We start from the raw sequence: 13,054 nt of genomic DNA on the forward strand, positions 1-13,054 counted from the left end.
GCAAGGTACAACAAATCCCCTATCATTCTATCCACCTTCCAAAGAAGCTCAGCCAACTCTCAGCATGCTCAGAAGCTTTTGTGCCCTCTTTTTTTTTTTTTTCCTTTCTGGTCCAGATAATCGTGACTGGATCAGATGGCCCCAGAGCCAGCACCCGTAACCAGCCAAGATTACAGGGAACTTGGCTGTGTGTTGCATCAGGATCTAGCTGCTGAATGGACTACACCTACATGACTAATTCCAGGTGGCCAAAAACATCCACACAAACACATCTTCAAGTACTCCTCCTTCTTGGTGCCTCTCCCAGGGGGAAAGAAAAGGTTAAATTATGAAAATCATGAATGGCAGGATTGGTGCAATATTTAAAGGATAAATAATTTGTAAAGAAAATTAATAACTTATGGTCTTGAATAATTACTGTTGCATATATCAGTGACTGCAGTGACAGAGCCTTCCAGTCCTGGGGGCTGAAGAGGCTGGGAAGCAAACAGAAGGATGAAAATGCACAGGCTAAAAAAATCACTGGCAACGTAAGACAGACAAACACAGCAGTTCTGCTGGTGGATTAAAATGGGGCCAGAGCAGGGACTGCTGACGTGAGAAGAAGAGATGAGAATGGAAACTTTCACAGATGTAGGAAAGAGAAGAGTTTCTCCTTAGAGACAGTTTATAATGTGCTGGTCCACACTGAATCCTGGTCAGGGTCACGTGCCAGATTTTGCAAGGAAAGAAGCTCTGCAATGCAAAAGGAGAGGGCTTGAGGCTTGAACCTGGCTTTTCTGTTCCCCTGGTCCATGTCCCCTTGCATGAGCAGTGCTGGGCTCTGTGGAGCTGTTTTGGGAGGCTGAGCTGCAGCGGGAGCTGTAATAAATAAACCACACAGACATGCTCACTGGGGCACAGCCTGCCTGCATCCAAGCTGCTAAATTTAGGTCCCTTCCAGCAAACGAGCATGTGCAAAGAGGCACAGGGATGAGACAGGCCTGTCGTATGAGCTGGGAAAAAACTGAGACTGTTGGTTTACCCATGATAATAACAGCACTTCTGGCATCAGAGGAGACCAAAGGTCCTGAGGATAAACACTTGAGGACAAGATATGTCTATTGCAAGGCCCATTTCCCTCTGTCAGCCTTGTGATCATGTCTATGGCTGACCCTGACCGGGGCACATCAGGGCAAAAGTGAAGTCCCTTTGCCTGAAGGGTCTTGGCCTGAGGGCACTGCCATTTATTGGGGCAAAACGAATAATCTTTATGCAAAGAATCATCCTTACTGAAATCATGGCTATTTGCAATGTAGAGTTCTTAGACAAGGGGTGAGGATACTGAAGACCCAGAGGGGTGCTGGGGGAGCAAAGGAGGCACGACACAGATAAGAAATCCCCACAAACAACACCGGGGGAGGAACAGGACTTCTTGTTCGAGGATGTTGCTGCCTGTGCGCTCCACGCCGTCGTCCCCCTCGCTCCCCCCTCGGGTGTGCCCTGCCGCAGACATGAGTGAGAGACCAGAGCCTGCAGCCAGAGCCCCTCTGTTCCCAGGGATTTCTACAGGGAATGCCGGGGAGCGTGGAAGCCGTCCCAACCTGCCAGCCCTCCGTGTAACCCCAAAAGTGCAGTTTGGCGTTTCATCCCAAACGTACAATGTGAGTGAGGCTCCCCGGGCAACTTCTCCCTGCTCTGGATTACAACCAACTGTTTAGGGATGGGCAGAGCCGGGCTGGAGCTCCTTCACGTCACTGCCGCGTGTCGCCAGGGCGGGGACCTTGCCACTCAGGACAGCCACCAGAGCTCTCCCCATCTCTGCCAGGGACCCGCGTGGGACAGCAGGTGAGTGCCAAGCGAACTGGGGATCCGCCTTGGCATGGGGACGGGGCTGCACGGCTGGAGGTGCCTGGGAAGCTGCCAAGCGCCATCCCCGCTTTCCAGCGCGCAGTGCCGGCAGTGCGGGAGTGGCAGCCCCGGGCTGGGCGATGCCAAGGCACGGGGGCAGCCCGGGGGCTGAGGAAGGACAGGGGGCAGCTGTGGGATGGAGGAAGGGCTGACCCTTCCCGGGCACAGGGAGTGCGGGTTTTGGTTCCTGTTTGTGCCGTGCCCAGGCTGGCGCGTCCGCCCCGCTGGCCGCTGGAGCGCGGAGGGCATGGCCGGGGGCTGACGCGGTTCGGGGTGGGCGCACAGGCTGAACGAGGCGTACAAGGCTATAAAATCATATTTTCATTCCTTCTGAGGGCAGTGGCCAGCTAAAGGTCAGCGTGTGGCAGGCGCTGGGATATTTCAGCTGGCTCGGGGCTCGTGGCAGACGGGAGATCCCTTCCTGAGCTGCAAACTCGGAGTCAGTGACCCTGCCAGGGCTGCATCCCGCGCACCGGCAACAGCTGGCCGTGACGGAGCTGTGGAAAAGCTGATCCGGCGCAGGGTGTGGGTTGTGTTTGGGTAAACGTGCACCGAATGAAGGAACTCGTCAGACAAGTCCAGTGTTTGCCTCGCAAGGAAAAGGGTCACAAAGCAGTGGGTTTCCATCCAGATCCGAGCGGTAGGACAGGCAACGCTGCGAGCTCAAACTGGGGGGGGAAAACGCCCTGTGTTTATATCCTCTTAAGCTGTTGGAAGCTTTCCTTGCTGGCTCCTGTGTGTGTGTGTGCTCCGAGCACAGTCAGGAAAACCTGATTGTGTTCAAGCCTGAACTTGAACTGGCCAGCATACATGATAGTCCCAGCACTTCCCTGATAAATTGAGTTTATTCTGGATTCAGCTTTTAGAGGATGTTGATATGGACTTAAAACAGGCTGATTAGCTGATAAAGCCTGCCAGGAAAAGATCATCCGTGGAAAAAATAATTGAATAATGGGAGGGATCCCTCCTACACTTGCACTCTATCACCTGGGCACAGTGTTTTGAGCCTGTTCTAAGCCAGGTTTACTGTACCGGGCCTTTATTCTGCGGTGAAGCAAATAACATCAGGACCATAGAACTGGCTGGCTGACTCTTGCATGTGTAGTTTAATTCTTCAAAACACAGAGCGAAGTATTGTTCCTATCCTGAAGCTGTTTTTCCTAATGGAGCTGCAGGCCAGGAATTGTGTTAAGCTGCTGAGCGCTGGCAAATCTGCTGACAAATTCCCTTCTCTGCTTGCCAAGGGGTGGCTTAGGAGAGTTTAATTCGTCTAAAGCCCCAGCTGCAGACCCCTTCAGCTGTGAAAGGGTTACAGGGGCCATTGCTGGACAGCCTGGCTGAGCTGCTGAGCTCTCCCACCTGTAACTTCAGTGGCTCCTTCTCCCACAGAAATGCACCAGGAACAAACCAGCATTTGCAGATTGAGCAGTGCGGTTTGCACTGCTGCCTTTTCAGTGCTCTGCTCTTTCAATTCCCAGTGATGTTCACAGGATGAAGAAATCAGAATCTTGCAGTCAATATTCAGTGTGGTATTTCTGCTGTAAATGGATGTTGTGAGAGCATTTGCCCTGAAGCCAGTACATGCAGCCTCTCTTCATAGTTTGGTTTCCTTCTGCCAGCTCATTTGCGCTCAGAATTTCTCTGCTTCCCTTTCCCTTGCTACTGACCTTTATTTTGCTCTCTAATTGACTTGCTAAACTTTTGTACAAACCAGCTGGATGGTAAAGCTGCATCATAAAAACAGCAGTGAAATTCGGAGCCTTCATTTAGTGTTTGACTAAAGCAAATAGAATTGGCTTTTTACTTCTGTAAAAGATTAGAGAAGAGCAAAGATGACTTTTCTGAGGTCTAGGTCATAATGTGATCGCTGGAATTTATGATCAGATGAAAGAAAGCAAACTCAACACTACTAATTGCCTGATTGCACAGGGTGTAGTAAGGTGGAGGTGCACCCGGGAGCGCCTGTGCATAACACATCCATGGCAAGTGCCACACTGAGAGTTAACTGGCCTGAACAGCACACCCAGGGCTGTAGGAGTCATGTGGAGCATGAGCAAACACACTCCTGTTCTTGCACAACTGTCTGGGCTCTTGGATAGCAGCTATTAAGCACCACGAGTAGAACTGGGGAGAGATGTCATTCGCTGCTGGCACCTCTGCTTCTGCTTCAGGGCTTTAATGAGAGAACTCACTCAGCCCTGGAATAAAACCACACGTTTGGTGGGTGGACTTTACTTGCTGTCACTGTGTTGGCATATTTTGAATTTATTTTTTATTTAATTCAACCCTACTGTATGTAGGTATCTCCTTGAGTCTGCCTTTCCTAACTCCTCTCCTGAGATGCTGGGATAAACTTGAGTTGTGGGGAAGTGAACCTTGTCCTGGTACGTGACATCCTGTCAAGTGACCAGGGATACAGGAAAATTTGGGTGTGTTCATGCAAAGGCTCTATGATTGAAAACAAAATTATGAACAGAACTAATAACCCTGGGCAGATGGCAAGAAAGCTTTGGGGTTTTTCAAGGGTTTTGTCAGTTAAAACTGCAGCCCTACAAGGAAGGACACAGTGCACCAAACTGAGGGGATGTTGAATATAAAATGTTCTATTAAAATATTAAGAGGAAAAATAATTCTCCTGCCCAGTGCTCAAGTAAGGTTGTCCTTTGTGTGCTCACCTACACCACGATGTCTCTGCCTCCTAGGAAGGTTCATGAAGGCTTAGGGCTGTGTGGGCACCTTCACCCTACTTCATCCTCACCCTGCTTCACCCTCAGGCTCTCACCTGCCAAGGTCAAAGCCATGTGTTTTGAAGGACATAGGAATCAAGTCTATTTTCTTTGCTCCCAGGGCAACACTGTCTCTCCTTCTCCTTGTAGCCTGAGCCAGGCTGTCACGCTGGCACTAGAGAAAAATCATATTAAATTACCAGTGCTAATCACCTGCCTGTCCACCACATCCCTTCCAGCCTGGCCCTGGCCCTGTGCTGTCGTGATCCAGCCTTTGCCCAGCGCTAAGCAGGGCTGGACACTCTGGGAAGCTGCTCTGGGCGTTCACTTGGGCTGTTCAATCTTGCTTTTAATCCTCAAAGAATTAGATGGTTACTTAACGAGCTTCATTAACCTTCAAGGGAAGGTGTATTCTATTAATTATTTGCTAGAAAACTAACACTCCCTGTGTTTTTTATTACAGCTGTCTAAGTGCCCCGGACGCAGACAATAACAGATTGACCAAATCCGAGACGATGGTGAGTGTGTGTGTTTGCTGTGCCAGGCTGTGCCAAGGCTTTGCTCTGACCTGATCAATGTGGGGAGTGTAGCTCAGATAAGGACACAGCAGGAAGAACACTGTCGCTGTCTGTCTCTTCAAGGGGATGAATTTATCGCCTCTCTCTGCTTCCTCCTTGTAGAGGAGAATGACCCACACCTACAGGCTTTTGCATTTGGCGAGTTAATGGAAAACCTGATCAGATATTAATTCAAAGAACCTTAATTTCTCCAGATAAACTTCCTGGGCATATTATTCTTCCCAGGTTGAGCCTGCAAGGCAGCCATTTCTATGGTTGTTATTACAGAATCTTGGAATGGTTTGGGTTGAAGGGAACCTTAAATGTCATCTAGTTCCACCTCCTGCCATGGGCATGGACACCTTCTGCTAGACCAGGCTGCTCCAAGCCCCCTCCAGCCAGACCTGGAGCACTTCCAGGGACAGGGGAACATTTTTCTGCCCATTGAATGTTAAGTAGTGTTTTGCTGATTATTTTCTTGGGAACATGAAGAGCTTTGTAAGAAAAGTGTATTTCCCCAGAAATGGCACTAGACCAGAGGCAGGAGAAACCTGTTTGTGAATCACCTTTTCAAGTAAAACACTGCACTTCCTGGTGTGCTGTTCAACAGAATGGTGGTCCTTGACTGCTCTTAGAGAAGTCAGGAATGGGGCTTTGATGGGAACAGCCTCTTCTATGATTTACATGGAAAACTGCTGGTTAGAAGCTGGATTGAACAGAAATGTTAGGCCTTATTTAACTGGAAAGCAGATACTCCATGCACAACCTCATTAAGATATTTTCTCCTTTCAGTTGAGTCCCTGTGGCTTATTTCTTCTGTTGCTGGGAAGTCCCTCTAGAACAAACCATTTCTTTTTAGGATAGGATGGAACCTGGTATAAAATCAATCATGTTTGGAGGGTGGACTTTACTTGCTGCCACTTTCCAAAAAATATGTTTGCATCTTTTGAATTGTCTTTTTTTTTAAAATTCAGCTCTACTCTGTGTGTGTCTCACTTTGTGACTACTTTTCATAACTCCTCTTGTGTGGGTTTAGGCGACAGTCAAGGGCGTCTCAACCTTCAGTGCTGAGCAAGAAGCACAGGCACTAAGGAAGGCCATGAAGGGATTTGGTAAGTTGCTCTCCCTCCACTGTTACACCTTCTTTTTTAGCTGTGATGGTTGGGAAGGTTTTTACTGGTGGTTTTTTGGAAGGGAAGTTCAGCCATTTGCATCACCTCACTGCCCGGTGAGGGCATTGGAGGGAACTGGGCAACTTGAACCCCCCCTCTTTTCCTTCAGGAAATCCAAGTTTTGGCCATAAAAGCATCCTCAATCAGGCTCTTGTTTTCTCTCTCCTGTAGTGTGGTGCTGCTGGGCTGAGGCACTTGTGCACAGATGAGGCCCAGGTTGTGCAAGGATGTGTGTAAGGTGGTGTGGCCAATGGCACACCCTGGGCAAGGCCAGAGCAGGCCTCTGGTTCTGGTACAAGCAGCTTGACTGGTTTTCATTGCTTCCTTCCAGGCACGGATGAAGATGCCATCATTGAGACCTTGACCAAACTGAACGTTTCCCAACGTCAGCAAGTTCTGATCACCTATAAGAGCACTATTGGCAGGGTAGGTCTCTTCAGAGATCAGCAGCTGGGGCTCTAACTGGGGGTTTTTTGGATCTTTTTCGGTTTGTATCACTCGGGTGAAATGTGAAGAACGTCCCAGTCTCCACAAGAGTATGACTGGCGCTGAGCACAAGCTTTCCTTGGCCAAGTTTTTTTTGGTCTTGTTCACTTCAGAGTGACTGTTCATCTGAGGAGGGTTGGAGCATGAAGAAAAGTGGTGAACGAGTTCTTCCTCTTCTCAAAGGCCATGTCTTCTCCTTTCTTCTCTTTCTGTCTTCTAGGATTTGATTGATGACTTGAAGTCTGAGCTCAGTGGGAATTTTGAAAGGGTGATTGTTGGTTTGATGACTCCTACCACCATGTATGATGTGCATGAACTGAGGAGGGCTCTAAAGGTTTGGAAATCTTTTTTTACGTTGCATGAGTTACGGTCAATTAAGTATGCAATGGTGTAATTGTATCTTAATTATTAATTTCTTATTAACCTAAATATAATAAACAAAAGTCGTAGTTGCCCTTCAAAACAGTTGTCATACGCTTGGCTCTTGTCTCTGCGGTTCCCTAGGGAGCAGGAACAGATGAAGGCTGCCTGATTGAAATCCTGGCTTCTCGCACCAACGCAGAGATCCGGCACATCAATGAGAACTACAAGCTCCGTACGTAGCTCACTCTGCGACTTCATACTGGCTGAGAAGCCACTTGTATGTGTGCAGGGCTGTGTGAAGAGGCAGGAGAAGGGTCTGTCAGCATCAAGGACTAGAATTCCACCCAGAAATTGAGTCGGTGTAAATATAATGGCACCCAGAGGTGGTTATGTCTGTCAGCTGGAGGTCTGGCAATAGTGGTTCTTTTGCCAGTTTTATGCTGGCTGTGCTTCTTAATTTTGCCCTGTACCACTCAATACGATAGCTGGATTGCTGGGATGAAAGCCAAGAAGGGCAAGGGCATCCTGGCTTGTCCCAGTCACAGTGTGGCCAGCAGGACAGGGCAGTGCCTGTCCCCCTGTGCTGGCACTGCTGAGGCAATTTGAATCCTGGGGACAATTTAGGATGGATATTAGAAAAAGGTTCTTCACCCAGAGGGTGGCTGGGCACTGGAACAGGCTCCCCAGAAAAGAGGTCACAGCACCAATCCTGATGGATCATCTCAGGGAGTGTTTGGACAACGTTCCTGGGCACAAGGTGGGACTCTTGGGGATGGTTCTATGCAGGCCCAGGAGTTGGACTTGGTGATCCTTGTGGGTCCTTTCCCACTCAGGAAATTCTGTGGTTCTGTGAGCTGTTAGTAACGGATCTGCTGTGTGTGTGTGTGCTCTGGCAGAATACGGCTCCACCCTTGAGGACGACATTGTCTCTGACACATCCTCCATGTTCCGCAGAGTCCTCGTGTCCCTCGCGACGGTGAGTCCAGGATCGGGGAAATAAGGGGAGTGAATCTGCTGCTTGCTGGACATCTCTCACTCACTGATGAGGTGCTTCAAGCTGGCTGTTATTTCAGTTCTCTTGCATTTCACCTCACCAGCATTTCACACCAGCTTCTGCAGGGAGAACAGCTTCACTGTGGGCATGCTTTAATGCCATGTGCTCTTTTTAAATTAAAGTGGATGGCTGCTTGTTTCAAAAGGAAGAACAAATCACTTCTGAATCACATTTTGCTGTATTTGAAACCCACTATTCAATGTTAAGAACCCCATTATACATCTCCAGTAACTGGTTTCGAATGGGGAATTTGCAGGACTTACTTCCATTAGTTGCTCTGTTGAAATGAGTTTTTTCACCCTTGTATCTCTGCAGGGTAACAGAGATGAGGGAACATTTGTGGATGAGGCCCTTGCTCAACAAGATGCTCAGGTGTGTAGCAATTTGCTTCCTTGCAAGAACTGTCTGGGTTTGTATGTGTGATGTGTGGTGAATCCCTGCTGTTTCTAGACCAGTTTTTTTCAAGGTAGATGAGTAAGCCTGAAGCTCTGTTAGTCAGCAGTGCCCTAGGCAGAGACTAGATTGGATATTAGGAAATATTTTTCCCCCGAAAGGGCTGTCCAGTTCTGGCACAGGCTGTCCAGGGCAGGAGTGGAGTCCCCATCCCTGGGGGGATTTAACAGATTTGTGGATGTGGCACTTGGGGACATGGGTGAGTGGTGGCCTTGGCAGTGCAGGAGAAGGGTTGGATTTGATGACCGTAGAGGGCTTTTCCAAACCAAATGGTTCTATGAAGTAAAAGCCTCCTTATATACACCTGGTGTTCTCACTTTGTCTGTTCATAATGTCTTCAAGTGCCTGTATGAAGCTGGGGAGAAGAAATGGGGAACAGATGAGGTGCAGTTCATGTCCATCCTCTGCACACGGAACAGGTGCCACCTGCTAAGAGGTAGGACCTCTCTGGTGTCCTGGACTTCTTCCCTTGTTTGAGGACAGTACTTTTGTAGGAGCTTTGTACTTGTTTCTTAACTGATTGTGATCCCTTCCTGAGACAACAGATATTCTTGGAGCCAACTGATTCAATTCTTTTGGACCATTTTATTCCCTCCTGAGACAAAATGGGAGTTGAGAAAAACATCCACACAACTTGCTCTAGCCTGTGAATTGGAGATAATGAAGTGTGACTCCCATGGGACAGAGCTAAGCATAGAAACTGTCTGCATTAAATAGCAGTTCTGGAAAATCCTAGCAGCAGTGGTTGGCTAATTAGCAAGACAGCTGATAATTAAAATGAATTATTTCTGAGGGGTAGCCCTGATTTAGCTTACAATGTCACAGTAATGGTGCAATGTTTGTACAGGGTATGAGGAGCTTGATCTTGCAAAATGATCCTCGGGGGTTACACTGAAGCAGCTCACTTGGCTCTTTCTATCCAACTCTTTCTCCTAGTTTTTGATGTGTACAGAGGGATTGCTAATAAGGACATCACAGAGAGCATTAAATCCGAGATGTCAGGAGACCTCGAGGATGCTTTGTTAGCTGTGGGTGAGTTCCCTGCTTTTTAAACTTGGTCTACAAACTAATTAAAGATACTGTCTCTTGCCCTGACTGTTTGCACAGCTTCAGGAGGCGGATTCTTTTTCGCTGTTTTACAAGCCACAGTGTTTTAATCTTTGCAGATACAACCTGGTAGGAAGGCTTTGTGCTTTGTATTTCTCTCCCAAGGGATGCTTTGGCAGCTGACATTTGCTGTCTGGAAGCTTTAAAGCCTTAAAAATATTCTATTGCTGCACACTGGGCACAGAGACATTGATTGACAGCAGGTCACTGATTCTGGATGTCCGCACTGTTCTTGTTGAGTTGCACTTTTACAGAATAAACATCTGCACTGAGAAAGTGCTGGAAGGGTTTGGAAGACCTTCTCCTTCAGTGTTTATTTGCTTTAATTCTCTTGTTCTTGTCCCCCTTACAGTGAAGTGCTTGAGGAATAAACCTGCATATTTTGCTGAAAGATTGTACAAATCCATGAAGGTAAAGAGCTTTTGGTATTTTCCCCCCTGCCTCTCCATGCTTGAGTCACTAGCATGACAGCAGTTAGAGAAAAAGAAACTGTGTTAATTGGGGGAAAAAAAGAAGTCTGAGCTTTTCTGTGGACCTCTTTTCCTTCAGGAAGCTCAGAGCTGGTAGTGGATCCCTGTATTAATGCAAAAATGATCTAACTAGGAATGGATTCCACAGAAGGCCAAACCTTTGTGTCTGTCACTGGTCTGTCCAAAGTGCTTTGCAGCTATAGCTGGTTGTTGTGTTCCTTTAGGGCCTGGGCACAGATGACAGCACGCTGATCCGGGTGATGGTGTCCCGCTCGGAAATAGACATGCTGTACATCAGGAGGGAGTTCCTGGCCATGTACGGGAAATCGCTCCACTCCTTCATTAAGGTAAGCTCTGGAATCTTACAAACAGACCTGGATTGCTAAGCAGCTTCAAGGAGACCCTCTCAATGCCTTTTGGGTATTTTAGAGGAGGTGGAATTAAGGAGATTTTACATTTATGTACTGAAAACTTCCCTGAATGTTCTTGGTTATTAAATTGTCAAAGAGGGTACAAACACTACAATAAGACATTTATGCTGGAAGGAATCCTGCTTTCCATGGAGCTGCAAAATTAATGGTGTTCCTTTTTTCTGCTCTCTCTAGGGAGACTGCTCAGGGGACTACAGGAAGGTTCTGCTCAGGCTGTGTGGTGGGGAGGATTAAAGGAGACCTGGGGGACCTGCTGATAAAATTATTGTTTAGGTTGGAAAAGATCTTTAGGATCATCGAGCCCAATCATGATAAAGATTTCTTTATTTTTTCCCAAATGCCTTATTAATTACTCTGATTATTGACTTAGGTTAGTTCATGCACTGGTTAGATAGTGGCTATTCTGGTTGACCCTTTTGATACACTTTCATGCTTGGAAGACCCATTTGCCTACTAACTGGGCTGGTGAAGCCCATCTTACACAGAATGCTATAACCAAAGGTATAAAAGTTGTTTTCTGACCAGCTGCCCCTTTGCTGTTGTGTTCACCAGCAAAATGCATCGACTAAAGCAAACCTGGATGCAAAGTGTGAGAGGCTGCATAGGGAAAAGCCAACCTCATTGGTACATGGAGACTGCAGAACACGGGTTTGCCTCAGTTTCTGGGTAGAATTAAAACACAAAGAACCCAAATACCTAAAATGCGAGCACGTTTACGTATTAACTTGCCTCTGTTGGTGTGGAGCATTAACAGCCTGGCTGTACTGTATGTATATGTTGCCTGTACATCTGCAAGTGGGGAAGTTGTCATTGGTGATATCAGAAAAACCTTTTTCTACCCTGGTTAGAGTAGCCCTGTGCTTTTGGTCTGTCTGCTTGGTCATGGGGGTATAAATAATTAGGGTTATAATACAAACCCTGCTCTGGATAAAGTGATGTCATTGGAATGGTACCTTTTAAGGAATGAGCTGTCCCCAAAACCCCACCTCATCAGCCTGGTGCTGGGGTAGCTCCCCAGAGTTTCCGGGGACACCTCCCCAGATCTCCCTGTGGCAGCTCCCCAAGTCTCCCTGAGGTAACTCCCCAGACCTCCCTGGGACACCTGCCCAGGTGTCCCCACGCTGGCTGACAGCTGCCCCATGTCACAGGGCCGATGAGGGATCCTGTGTTTGTGCCTAGGCCTCTCCTGGACGTCCACACCAACCTCTGGGAGAGACTTTCCCCCTACACACCTGCCTGATCACTGTTTTCACTACAAAAATGGGATTCTCTTTTGGCTTGGCAATTTATTTTTTACTGCTGGTGTATAATCCTGTTGTGAAGGATCAGACTGAGGCTGCATCGTCAAAGCTGAAACACTGAGGTGGCTACACCCCAATTCCGTCATCATTTTCCTCTAGAACAGGCTGCTGCTGGCTGGAATAGGAGATGCCTCTGTGACCTCCAATAAAATAATTTCCTTTCTCGTTCTCTGGGCTGCCATTGTAGACACATTCCTGACTTTTGCCGGGAGAGGAGGCAGAGCTTCAGCCAGTTTTTCTGAGGGCTCTGTCCAGGACAAGGAAATGCCCAGCACAGCACAGCAGCTGCGGACGTGCGTGGGCTGGGGGTGGGTTTCAGTGCCGTGGGTCGTGTTGGGTTTCAATGCCTTGGGTCAGGTTGCTGAGTATGGAAAAATGAATAAAGAATTTGTTTCTGTATTTTCTGTCCCGCTGGTGTGTTCCGGGAAGGGACACAGGCAAAGACTTGTTTTGTCCCGAACTCCCGTGCTCTGCCGCGGGGCCCCGGCGGGGTGAGGAGCGGCTGCGGGGCTGCTCCTTATGCTAATTAGTCCACGGTTTTAGTCTTTTTTGTATCTTTTACCTTCGATAAGGACTTTCCAACGCATAAACTCAGTCTTTGTCTCCTCTTTATCTTCTGGTTTCTGGAATTGTCCTTGTTGTCCATAAATTCTACAGTCCAGATGTCCAACCTCACCAACACGGTTGTCTCCCAGGCTTTGTTCATCGAAGCACATCAGAGTTTGTTTACCAAAACTTAACAGTTTCGGTAATTTTCCCAAGCTTTCTACAAAAGCAGCTTATGACAACTTTGCTAAATGCTGGCTAAGAATAATTTAAGAGTAACGCACTATTTGTTATTAACACATATGCATTAGTTGCGATTAAGTAAAACAATAAATTCAGGAGTCAATTTAAACCATTAACCATCAGGAGATTCTCTGGCGCCGGGAGCGCAGGAGCGCCCCGGGCCCGCCCGCGCAGGCGCAGAGCCGCGGGGCCGCGGCCGCCGCCGGCCGGGGCTGAGGTTCCGCCGCTGCTCCGGCCCCGCTCCCGCCGCGGCCC

At 48.0% G+C, this 13,054-nt stretch overlaps 1 protein-coding gene across 2 annotated transcripts; it reads left to right on the forward strand.

Annotated features, from left to right (window-relative positions):
* Nucleotides 1-1,543: 1,543 nt before the first annotated feature.
* ANXA4 (annexin A4) lies at nucleotides 1,544-12,409 on the forward strand. Of its 2 annotated transcripts, none has more exons than XM_010389842.3 (13): nucleotides 1,544-1,827; nucleotides 5,080-5,134; nucleotides 6,210-6,285; nucleotides 6,677-6,771; nucleotides 7,052-7,165; nucleotides 7,336-7,426; nucleotides 8,091-8,170; nucleotides 8,564-8,620; nucleotides 9,044-9,137; nucleotides 9,638-9,733; nucleotides 10,161-10,219; nucleotides 10,503-10,625; nucleotides 10,884-12,409. In XM_010389842.3, exons 1-13 carry the CDS (start codon nucleotides 1,703-1,705, stop codon nucleotides 10,941-10,943), a joined length of 1,125 nt encoding a protein of 374 aa, XP_010388144.2. In that variant the 5' UTR covers nucleotides 1,544-1,702; the 3' UTR covers nucleotides 10,944-12,409. The 2 variants fall into 2 exon arrangements, with proteins under 2 accessions (XP_010388144.2, XP_019135699.1); XM_019280154.2 differs by lacking the exon at nucleotides 1,544-1,827 and adding an exon at nucleotides 2,290-2,530.
* The last annotated feature ends 645 nt before the right edge of the window (nucleotides 12,410-13,054 follow it).

The sequence above is a fragment of the Corvus cornix genome, chromosome 22 (genome assembly GCF_000738735.6).
Source record: "Corvus cornix cornix isolate S_Up_H32 chromosome 22, ASM73873v5, whole genome shotgun sequence".
Lineage (NCBI taxonomy): Eukaryota > Metazoa > Chordata > Aves > Passeriformes > Corvidae > Corvus > Corvus cornix.

What these genes read in the sequence shown, in the direction of transcription:
- ANXA4 (XM_010389842.3), top strand. Translation starts at nt 1,703, where the DNA reads ATGGGCAGAGCCGGGCTGGAGCTCCTTCACGTCACTGCCGCGTGTCGC. An exon ending in ATAAGAGCACTATTGGCAGG is followed by an intron (nt 6,772 to 7,051) that starts GTAGGTCTCTTC and finishes TCTGTCTTCTAG; the next exon opens with GATTTGATTGATGACTTGAA. An exon ending in TCCTCGTGTCCCTCGCGACG is followed by an intron (nt 8,171 to 8,563) that starts GTGAGTCCAGGA and finishes GTATCTCTGCAG; the next exon opens with GGTAACAGAGATGAGGGAAC.